Source organism: Acanthochromis polyacanthus, chromosome 2 (assembly GCF_021347895.1).
Source record: "Acanthochromis polyacanthus isolate Apoly-LR-REF ecotype Palm Island chromosome 2, KAUST_Apoly_ChrSc, whole genome shotgun sequence".
Taxonomy (NCBI): domain Eukaryota; kingdom Metazoa; phylum Chordata; class Actinopteri; family Pomacentridae; genus Acanthochromis; species Acanthochromis polyacanthus.
This window is the reverse complement of record NC_067114.1, coordinates 2,050,683-2,062,852: the sequence shown is the minus strand read 5'-3', so window position 1 is coordinate 2,062,852 and position 12,170 is coordinate 2,050,683. Positions and strand designations below refer to the sequence as shown.

Below are 12,170 nucleotides of genomic sequence, written 5' to 3'. Positions count from 1 at the left end.
CGTATTATTCCTGCTTGAGGAGTAGCAGGTTTGGGGTTGCTAGGTTAGCGCTCGGTTTAACGTGCCAGGCTGTTTGTGAGAGAGCGTGCGGGTAAACATTCAGCTTGACAAATGGCCAGCGGTCTAAATCAGGCTCAATTAAGATTTATAGTAGGCGAGGTACTCCGAGTGAAGAATTTAGACCAACATGAGGCCCGTGGTCCAAAAGAGGTCCTCCAGAGGGTCCAATCCGGCCCTCAAAGTGGAAAAATTACAGAGAAGACATTAACTGCAGATTGTGAATTAATAAAACTATAAATTTAAAATCATTTCCAGACCATGACAAGTTGTTTGATCATAAAGTAAAATACTAGATTCCTCATTGTTCTTTTGTGTCTTATTTTTGTAATATTTTGTCTTGTTTTTGATGTTTTTTGTCTTTCGTTGTCTGACTTTTCTCGTTTTGTTTCTGTTTTTTGTTGCCTTTGTGTCCCCCTTGCGTTTTTTTGTTTTATTTACATCATTTTGTGTTTTGCTTTATTCGTTGTTTTGAGCATAGCTTTTGTCATTTTCTGTCTCATTTATGTAATTTTTGTCAGTTGTCCATTTTTTTGTTGCTTTGTAATTTTTCTGTCAATTTCTTTGTCCCTTTTTTGTTGTTACCTCTGCCAGGAGGTTATGTAATCATCGGAGTTTGTTTGTCTGTCTGTTTGTCTGCTAACAGCATAACTCAAAAAGTTATGGACGGATTTTCACCAAATTTTTACAGAATGACAGAAAGAGCAAAAGTAACAATCGATTAGATTTTGGAGGTGATCCGGATCACCGTCTGGATCCAGGATTTTTTTGAAGGACTCTGTACAATTGAGAGATGGCCGCTGATGGCGCAGATGGCCTGGCGGAGGTCTGCGCTCTCCAAGTGCTTTTCTAGTTTTCCATGTCGTTGGTCTCCTTTTTCTTATATTTTGTCTTATTTTTGTTATTTTATGTTCCTCTTTATTCATTATTTTTTGTCTCATTTGTGTCATTTTGTGCTTTTTTGTCTCGCTTGTGTTGTTTGCGTATTTGTCAATTTGTTTCTTGCTTTTGTCATTTTTGGTCTCGTTTGTGGCATTTCTGTAACTTTTTGTCTCGTTGTTGTTGTTTGTCCATTTTTTTGTCGCTTTGTAACTGTTTTGTCAAATTTTTTGCTTTGTTTCGTGTCGTTTGCATCATTCTTTGTCATTTTGTGTCTCATTTTTATAATGTTTTGTCTTGCTTTTGCCTTTTTTTGTCTGACTTTTGTCATATTGATCATGCAGTAAAATCCTCTGTGGTTCAGCTCCAGGTGACTAAATGTTGTGTTCCTTTGTAGACACTCTGTGATCTGGAAGTTGTAATGTGGAAATGATAAACTGAGGTGTAATATTGTTGAAATTGAATCTGTTTTTCTTCAGAAATTTCTTAAAATTCCTTAAATATGAACATGTTCATACTGTACCATTTTTGCACTAAAACATAAGAAGTTGTGGTTATTTACAGGTTATTCTGCTGTGGTTTTACTGGTCTGGTCCACTGGAGATCAATCTGACCTGAACTAAGATGAGTTTGACCTCCCTGCTTCAGACAGTTTGAGGAGTGTGGATGTGCTCGGATTTATTACTTTTTTGGATTTTGGACCCATAAAACCACTCTTACAGCTTATCAGTTCAGAAAACGATTACAAGCTTTTGCATCTTGAACCAAATCTTGAAATGCTTTATGCTATGAGAGGCTTAACTGCCTGACGGTTAACAGCAGAAGCGGTACCATAAACACTGAAAATGGCTTTCAGGCGTCTTTCCGACCACATGTGTGTGCCTGACATCAGAGCAGCGTGGGCCTCCCTCATAATTGGGGTGTTTGCAGATATGTAATTGCAAACACACTCAACACAGCTGGAATGCTACTTTGAATTATATAGGATTCACGTCAGTAGGCTAAAGCTCTTGCGAGAGAGAGGCATATATTTTCGTGTGTGTTCTTAAGGTCTGAGTTTAACGTGTGTGTGTGTCCTCTGGGAGCAGACAATCATTTATCACCACATGGACTCCCTTTAGTGGTAGCTGGGGAGCATTTAGCTGGTGTCTAAAGGAACAAAAAGGGCCAATCCAAAAGGCCACTCCTCCCCTCCCTGTCTTGGTCACTTTACTCCCCTCCGTCCTTCCTCCCTCCCCCCTCACCAGCCGGGCACACTGCTCTTTCTGTGGTATCCCACCAAAAACAACCGAACCATTTAAGGGGTGGCCGTGCGAGTTGCAGCTTTCTAATCAAGGGGGTATTCAGCACAACAGCCCAAATGGTCTGTACAGCTGCTTCAGTGCCAGCAGATATGCTTCATGGGGCTAAACTACGAGTGTCAAACTCATCTTAGTTCAGGTTCCACATTCATTCTCCAGTGGTCCGCACCAGTAAAATCACAGCATAATTACCTACAATAACCACAACTCCACATTTTCCAAGATACACAGCTATCTATATATTATTTTACTTTATGATCAAACGACAAAAGTCTGACAAGAAAGACAAAACAGCAAAATTAAGACAAAATAATTACAAAAATGAGACACAAAGCTGCAAAGGACAAACAAAAACAACACAAACATTACACAAACGAGACAAAAAATGACAAAAGCAAGAAACAAAACAACAAAAAACACAAAATGACAAAAACGATGCACAAAACAACGAATAAAGCAAAACAAAAAAATGACAAAAATGAGACAAAAAACACAAGTGAGACAAAAAGGAAACACAAAATGACAAAAATGAGAAACAAAACGACAAAAACATGAGATGAACGACAAAAGTCAGACAAAAAAACAAAAATGAGACACAAAGCTGCAAAGGACAAACAAAAACAACACAAACATTACACAAACGAGACAAAAAATGACAAAAGCAAGAAACAAAACAACAAAAAACACAAAATGACAAAAACGATGCACAAACCAACGAATAAAGCAAAACAAAAAATGACAAAATGAGACAAAAAACACAAGTGAGACAAAAAGAAACACAAAATGACAAAAATGAGAAACAAAACGACAAAAACATGAGATGAACGACAAAAGTCAGACAAAAAAACAAAAACGAGACACAAAATGACAAAAGAACAAAGAACAATCTAGTATTTTACTTTATAATCAAACGACAAAAGTCTGACAAGAAAGACAAGACAGCAAAATTAAGACAAAATAATTACAAAAATGAGACACAAAGCGGCAAAAGCAAGAAACAAAATGACAAAATGACAAAACAACAAACGTAACACAAGATAATTAGAAAAAATGACGAAAAATGTGACAATGACACCAAATAAAGAGAAAAAAGTTACAAAGCGACAAAAAAATGGACAAATGACAAAAACAACTCAAAAATTACACAAACGAGGCAAAAAATGACAAAAGCGATGCACAAACCAACGAATAAAGCAAAACAAAAAAATGACAAAAATGAGACAAAAAACACAAGTGAGACCAAAAGGAAACACAAAATGACAAAAATGAGAAACAAAACAAAAAAAAACATGAAATGAACGACAAAAGTCAGACAAAAAAACAAAAACAACAAAAACGAGACACAAAATAACTAAAGAACAAAGAACAATCTAGTATTTTACTTTATGATCAAACGACAAAAGTCTGACAAGAAAGACAAAACAGCAAAATTAAGACAAAACAATTACAAAAATGAGACACAAAGCGGCAAAAGCAAGAAACAAAATGACAAAATGACAAAACAACAAACGTAACACAAGATAATTAGAAAAAATGACGAAAAATGTGACAAATGACACAAAATAAAGAGAAAAAAGTTACAAAGCAACAAAAAATGGACAAATGACAAAAACAACACAAAAATTGCACAAACGAGGCAAAAAATGACAAAAGCAAGAAACAAAACAACAAAAACACAAAATGACAAAAACAATGCACAAACCAACGAATAAAGCAAAACAAAAAAAATGACAAAAATGAGACAAAAAACACAAGTGAGACAAAAAGGAAACACAAAATGACAAAAATGAGAAACAAAACAACAAAAACATGAGATGAACGACAAAAGTCAGACAAAAAAGACAAAAACAACAAAAACGAGACACAAAATGATGAAAGAACAAAGAACAATCTAGTATTTTACTTTATGATCCAAACATGTCATGGTCTAGAAATGATTTTAAATTTATAGTTTTACTAATTTACAATCTGCAGTTAATGTCTTCTCTGTAATTTTTACACTTTGAGGGCCGGATTGGACCCTCTGGAGGACCGCTTTTGGACCACGGGCCTCATGTTGGAAACCCCTGAGCTGAACGTTTAGAAATAGCTTTAATATGAAACAGAATCCAGTTTTTCTGAGATTTCACTGGCCAGAGTCTCTGTCTGGAGGTCATTTGGCAAACCGAGCTCTGGGCGACCTCAGCCTTCTGGAGAGGTCGGCTTCTTTCACAGAGAAATCCCATCGTGGCCATTATGCTTCTCCCTCGAGCCCCGTGGACTCAGAGCAAAACTAAAAGTGACAGGAAAGTAACTCTGGGCAACGATCAATACGACAGCAAGTCTCTGTTACCCCCTGTGCTGTTGGAGGACACTGAAGAGGTCTTTTTATGGACCGAACCGAGGGTGGGGAGTTTAACTGTACGGGTTTGTTGTTCTGAGCTGCAGGGTTTTATGATCAGACTGAACAGCCTGCAGGACGTAGCAAACGTATTCACACTGTTTAATGCAGGGGTGTTAAACTCATCCTAGTTCAGGTTCCACATTCAGCCTGATTTGATCTCCAGTGGACCGCACCAGTAAAATAACAGCATAATATATAATATAATTTTTTTAAGATGCACAGGTATCTATATAGTATTTTACTTTATGATCAAATGACAAAAGTCAGATAAAAAAGACAAAACAACAAAAATAAGACAAAATAATTACAAAAAATGAGACACAAAACCGAAAAACAAAATGACAAAAAAATGCGACAAATGACACAAAACAAAAAAAAAGAGAAAAAAATAACAAAAGCAAAACAATGGACAAAAATAAGACAAAATAATTACAAAAATGAGACACAAAACGACAAAATCGAGAAACAAAATGACAAAAAAATGCGACAAACGACACGAAACAAAACAAAAAAAGAGAAAAAAATTACAAAAGCAAAACAATGGACAAAAAAAGACAAAATAATTACAAAAATGAGACACAAAACGACAAAACCGAGAAACAAAATGACAAAAAAATGCGACAAATGACACGAAACAAAACAAAAAAAGAGAAAAAATTACAAAAGCAAAAAAATGGACAAAAACAAAAATAAGACAAAATAATTACAAAAATGAGACACAAAACGACAAAACCGAGAAACAAAATGACAAAAAAATGCGACAAATGACACGAAACAAAACAAAAAAAAGGAGAAAAAAATTACAAAAGCAAAAAAATGGACAAAAAACAAAAATAAGACAAAATAATTACAAAAATGAGACACAAAACGACAAAACCGAGAAACAAAATGACAAAAAAATGCGACAAATGACACGAAACAAAACAAAAAGAGAAAAAAAATTACAAAAGCAAAAAAATGGACAAAAACAAAAATAAGACAAAATAATTACAAAAATGAGACACAAAACGACAAAACCGAGAAACAAAATGTCAAAAAAATGCAACAAATGACACGAAACAAAACAAAAAAAAGGAGAAAAAAATTACAAAAGCAAAAAAATGGACAAAAAACAAAAATAAGACAAAATAATTACAAAAATGAGACACAAAACGACAAAACCGAGAAACAAAATGACAAAAAATGCGACAAACGACACGAAACAAAACAAAAAAGAGAAAAAATTACAAAAGCAAAAAAATGGACAAAAACAAAAATGAGAAAAAAAATCACACAGATGACACAAACGATGCACAAAACAGCGAATAAAGCAAAATCCAAAATGACAAAAATAAGACAAAAAACACAAGTGAGACAAAAAGGAAACAAAACAACAAAAAGATGAGACAAAAGTCAGATAAAAAAAGGGACCAAAACACGACAAATTATTCCAAAAACGAGGCACAAAACGACAAAACGACGACGAACAATCCAGTATTTTGCTTTATGATGAAAACCAGAGGGTCCATTCCGGCCCGTGGACCGGATGTTTGACACCTTTGGTTTAAGGTCAAAAGACAGAACATGAACGGGTTTGTTCTTCTGCTGGTATCAGATCTATAAAGCTGAGCTCCTATTTAGTAGTAAGGCAGTTATCCGCCCACCTATACATGATGCCCTCCCACCCACGCTGCACACACAGACACACAAACACGTAACCATAACACACACGAGAACACGGTGTCCAGATATAGCAGCCATAATCTCACACTGATGTGTTGCTGTGTTGGCAGTTTGCAGCAGAAAGCGGCATGAAGCGTCTCACTCAAGACACACATTTTATTTATTCTTTCACTCCCATTTCAATATTCTCCTCATGTGACATTCTAGAATCCCGACGATTTGGAGGATCAATAAGCTGCAGCAACGCTTGTAACAGAATTTAGAAATCATGATAAGGTAACTCTGACCTCTAATGGATTAACTATAAAGTGCTGAATCTACAAGATGGTCTTCAGTGGAAATAAAAGGCCGTTTAGATCAGCGGGTTGGGATCCTTTGAGCAGGTTATGTTCAGAAACAGGATATGGCTTAAGTGGAGACTGCAGTGACTTTTCTCTATCCCCAAAAGACAAACCTTAACTTTAACCCCAAAACTTGCCCTTACATTAACCAAAAACCAGCTCTTAGCCCTTAAATTTAGAGGTTTGCCTTCTCTACTGTGGTCAGAATCCCTAAAATGTGAGAATGAGCAGTTTTTGTTGAGATATTTTCAAACCAATAAAACTTAAAAACGTTTAGAAATAGGACATGTTTTGCCATATGTGTGAGTCTGCTGCTCCTACATACTGTATGTTTTCTCAATCCAAACAGTTCATACATGTAGGTTACTATGACACTACGTTTGTTAGACTGTTGTGTTCTTTTGCGATGTCTTAATGCTGGCTTACTAGTCAAATCAGCCACCTCTGAGCATGGTTCGGCTCATGAGTCTCTGGTAATGATAAATCAAGGTCGGAGTCCCTGGTCTAGAAGATCATAAAATACAAAATTATCCACTTTCAAAAGTGCACGACACCACACTAGGGCTGGGCGATAAATCGGATCAATTCGATTAATTCGCCTTTTTAAAACCTGACGATTTGAAAATTTGCCAAATCGTAAAATCGAGGCGAGCTTAAATATATAACAATACAGATTCTTCTTCTGCCTTTCACGACTTGTGCACTGGCGTTTGCTTCCGCCTCTCATCTCCTTCCACCAAAACACTCACACCCCCGTCATGGCGGACAGAACAGCAGACGAAGAGTTGGTCGCGAGAAAAGGGCTTCATGTTACATCGATTATATGGAAGTGGTTCGGCTTTGACAAGACTGACACAGAGCAAACTACAGTCATGTGCAAGGTTTGCAAAAGTACTGTGAAAATGAAGAGTAACAGCACAACTAACCTCTTTCAGCACCTCCAGCAGAGGCATCCTAAAGAATGGGAAGAGTGCTGCAGCTACGGGAGTGCGGCATGGCTAGCACTAGCCATAGCAAACAGACCGCAAAGAAACAACAAAAATCCATTAAAATCGTAATCGTCCAAGATGACTAAAAAAAAATCGAGATTTTATTTTTTGGCCATATCGCCCAGCCCTACACCACACTAATCATTCTGTAAACAAATGGTAACTTTTAGAGGTAAAACATGCCTAAAACCTTTTAGCAAAACAGGTCAAAAGTTCTTCTGTTGACCTTGAGAATACTAAAACCAAAGAAGTCCAGATTGAACATTTGTGGGCCATTATTACACAATAACCTTCCTTTCTCTTCTTTTCAAATCTCTCTGAGTCCCTTTCAACAAACAAAGACAATAATGCTGGATAAAACAATAGACGCTGACTTGTTTTTGGACTCATGAAAACTCCATTAAGTGTTTTGAAACTCCTATTCAAAGCAGTATTTAGTAAAGTTACAAACGGTGGATTAATTCTGCTCACAAACCCACAGTATAAAAACATCGTCAAGCAACTTATGGACGCAGCATCCTTGAGTAATTTTCAATTCGAGGTATTATGATATTTTGTAGCAATATATGGGATAAACCTGCAGGCCGGAGGAAACTACTGCCAGTAGACTGAAGTGTCGGTCTTAAAAAGCTAAAGAGCTTATGGTCCCGTCTCACAGAGGCCACGTTTGAAAGCAGAGGTCCGGATTAAAACTTCCAATGACCTATTTTCTCGGTCAGCATTTTTTTTGAGAATGGCAGCTTCTCTCTGACTGTCAGCTGATCTGTTCATCTCAGCAGGGAACCCAGACTTTTCTTTGACATTTACAGTTTAAATCCATGTCTGGTTGGTGCAACCACCCTTTGTGTTTTAACCCTGGTGGGGTCCTGCAGGTCAAATTGACCGGTTTAAAGTTTGATAATGTGGAAAAAAATCTCTATATTTCCACAGTGAAACTTCTGATGTCCACATTTTCAACATTTTTGGGAAATTTTTGAACATTTTTTGGTGGAAAAAAAAATGTTGAAAACGTTTCTTTAAGAACATCAAAAAAAAAAGATTGCCGTTTGTGTCGCTTTGTGTGTGTTTTTTTGCATCGCTTCTATTGTTTGTCTATTGTTTTGTCATTTTGTTTCTCGCTTTTGTCATTTGCGGTCTCCTTTGTGTCATTTGTATAATTTTTTCTCTTGCCTTTGTGGTTTGTCCAGCATTTTGTCGCTCTCTAGCTTTTTGTCAAATTTTTTGTCTCTTTTTTGTTTCTCGTTTTTGTCATTTTGTGTCTCATTTTTGTAATATTTTGTCTCGTTTTTGTTGTTTTTTTTTGTCTTTTTGATCATAAAGTAAAATACTATATTGTTCATTTCCAGATGACTAAATGGTGTTTCTTTGCAGACACTGCATTTTGGCTAATTTTTTCTCTTACTTTTGTCGTTTGTCCAGTATTTCGTCGCTTTTTAACTTTTTTGTCTCTTCTTTGTTTTGCTTCCTGTCGTTTGTCTCATTTTTTTGTCATTTTGTTTCTCGCTTTTGTCATTACGTGTCTCATTTTTATAATCTTTTGTCTTGTTTTTGTTCTTATTTGTCTTTTCTAATGTAAAATCCTCTGTGGCTCAGTTCCAGGTGACTAAATGTTGTGTTCCTTTGTAGACAGTGTAATGTGGAAATGATAAACTGAGGATGAATGCTGATGAAACTGAAATTATTTATCTTTAGAAACGTTCAGGTTGTTGATGGTGTTTTGTAAAAAAGATAATTCCTTAAATGTGAACATTTTCAGAATGTACTTTTTTGCACTAAAACATGAGGAGTTGTGGTTATTTATAGGTCATTATGCTGTCATTTTACCGGTCCATCTGTGAACTCAGATGAGTTTGACGCCGCTGCACTAATGTGTATAATTCAGTGCCATTTGTTTGACCCTATAAATGTGTGAGTCCTCGTTATAAATCATTGTAAATCTCTACTGTCGTGCCACCAGGTCAGGCAGACGATGCAAATCTTGGGTCTGGTACTAAGCACACACTGCAGGGTCTTGCTCTCCTGAACACTGTCAGTCTGTATCTGCTGCTGCTGAGGGAAGGAAGGCTGTTTAGCCCCGTCAGCACAGAAGCTCTTGTCCTGCATCCCTCCCAAGGTGACTTCTCTGCTGTTGGCAGGCAGAGCCATGAAAACAGCTCCCCAGACTCTCCCCCTTTCTCTCTGCTTCTCCCACACACCCGTCATCTTTCAGACACCGCTCTGCTTTCATACCTTTTTTTTCCTCCTTCCTCTTACAAAGATGTCAAAGCATGTTTTTCTCTTTCTTATATTTTCTCACTCCTTCCTCCTCACTTAATTACCATAATTGCAGGTAGGAAAATGCAAGCAAAGACAAAAAAGGAATGCATTAAAATTCCCTTCACTGCCTCTGGCCTCGTCTACAGTCGGGTTCGGGCTGTGGCTCGGTGCCAGCGCATGAGCACATGACCTTTTCCTCTTCCAGTTCTCACAGTGGAGAGCGTCCACCAACGCAGCAGCACACACACCTCCCACACAATCACTCTCTCACACACAGGCAGGAAAAATCGTACTTGGAAAGCAGCCGTCTGTGAATGTGTGTGGCGTCAGAAGATACAAACTTCCCCACTTTCTATTAACAGAACTTTTGGGCGGAACCTGCAGGTGTGCGATCGTAGGTGTGAGTAAATAGGCCATTGTCCCGTGGCGACAGCAGGTCATCTATTTTGGTCCGGGTTAATTCTCTACATGGGAGTAGGTGTGCTAATTTCCTCTTTCTATGTCTGTCTTCCGGTCTCTCTCTCTCTCTCTCTGTTAATTGATTAAGAGGATTCAACTGGCTGCTGCACAGACGGCGACCACCAACACACACTGAGGCACATGTAAACACTCACCCTACTTTAAGATCAGCTGGAGACCGCTAATACAGGCACACATTTGTTGTTTTCACTTATATGGGGACTCCAGTGACTTTTGTTTATCCCAAAAAGCCAAACCTTATCTTTAACCCCGACACTTGCCCTTACATTCACCAAAAACCAACTCTTAACCCTTAAATTTAGAGGTTTTCCTTCCCTCCTGTGCCCGGAATCCCCATAATGTGACTATTTCAATTGTTTTTTCATTAGAGAGAGGCTTTTGTCCACGGTTTTGTAATAAAATGAGGTAGAATCAAAGTCAGAGTAGATCACAAAGCCACAGTTTCACCTCAAAAAAATTAGAAACAATCCAATTTATGCTTTCATGTGCAGAGCTTGTAAGTTCACTGTATGCCCGTGTTTCCTTTATGCTAACTGTGATTATAAATCACTTTTTGTCAAAGCCATAGAGCTTTAGGAACTAAGTTTTACTCCTGCAGCTGCTAGCAAGCAACCTGATTATTACTTCTCACATACTGCATAAAGTAAATGAACCCACCCAGCACTAATGTCACCAATCTGACATGTACGATAACTGATAAGCATTACAGCACCGGCTTTGTCTTTAGATGTCAGGCCTCATGTTTAATTGCATCTTTTAAAGTCTTTTTGGATGAAGTTTGAAATACGCAGACAAAAAAAGAACTTCCTCGCCAGCTGGTCACACACTGCAGATCTGAGAAGGCAGCTGATTTTTGTCTCATCATAACCAGACTGCATTGCTAAAGAAACACAGTCTCTCCTATAAACCAGGCTGTGCACAGGAACTCCAACACTCCTCACAAACTCATCCATGCACTGACACAAAACATGAGAATAAAGCTTTAAAACGTCCCCCCTAAAAGCAGAATCTCCGTTGTCGCCCTGGAAGTTGTTTGGCATCTTAAAGCAGGTCTTACCTTTGTGACAGTCATGCAGAATCAGTGGGTGAGGAGCAGGCCAGTGTCCCCTTCAAGCAAAGAGCAATGCAGCAGGAGTGGCAAAGTGATGAGGAGGAGAGGAGGGCAGCTCTGCTGAATATGCAGAGAGAGAGAGAGAGAGAGAGAGGGAGAGAGAGAAAAGAGGAGGGGACAGACAGGTTAGAGTGTCTGGCTCACTAAGTACGAAGGGGCTGATTGCTGCTGCAGTGAAGTAACGGCTGGCAGTCGGCATGCAGTCGGTCGGTCGGTTACTACAACAAGGAAAAGCTCCCCGCTAGGATACACCCTCCCTCCTCCCACACAAACACAGAGTGATGATGCACTCAAACACCGGCTGTCCTACTCTCTCTCTCCGTCTCTCTGTCAGGATGATTAGAGGACGGCTAATGCAGCTTATTGATGAGCAGTCGGGCAGTCAGGCAGCGCTGCAGGAGGAGGAGGAGGAAGCAGCGCTGCCTGGCTGGGACAGGAGAGGACTGCAGAAACACAGCGAGGGAGGGAGGGAGGGAGGGAGTTGGACGCTGTGTCGCAGTCTGCTGCTGAGGCTGGGAGCTAGCTGCACGTCATCTGCTGTGTTTGAATGTGTGTCTGTGGAGGTGAGCCACAGGCATTAACCCTCCTGTTGTCCTCATTGACATGCACCAAAACATACTGTTTTCTCGCCTGAAAAAAATCCAAAAATTCAGCAAAAAAAAATCTGCAAATTTCGGAAACTTTGCAAAACCTTCAGGAAAGAAAATTCCA

General features: G+C 38.5%; 1 protein-coding gene across 1 annotated transcript in view; it reads right to left on the bottom strand.

Annotated features, from left to right (window-relative positions):
• coro2ba (coronin, actin binding protein, 2Ba) overlaps positions 1–11,895 on the bottom strand; it is a 78,632-nt gene extending 66,737 nt beyond the window's left edge. The window contains exon 1 of the mRNA XM_051936737.1: positions 11,406–11,895. Within this exon, the coding sequence (XP_051792697.1) occupies positions 11,406–11,420 (15 nt within the window). The 5' untranslated portion in view covers positions 11,421–11,895. The remainder of the gene's footprint in view (positions 1–11,405) is intronic.
• Positions 11,896–12,170: the final 275 nt, after the last annotated feature.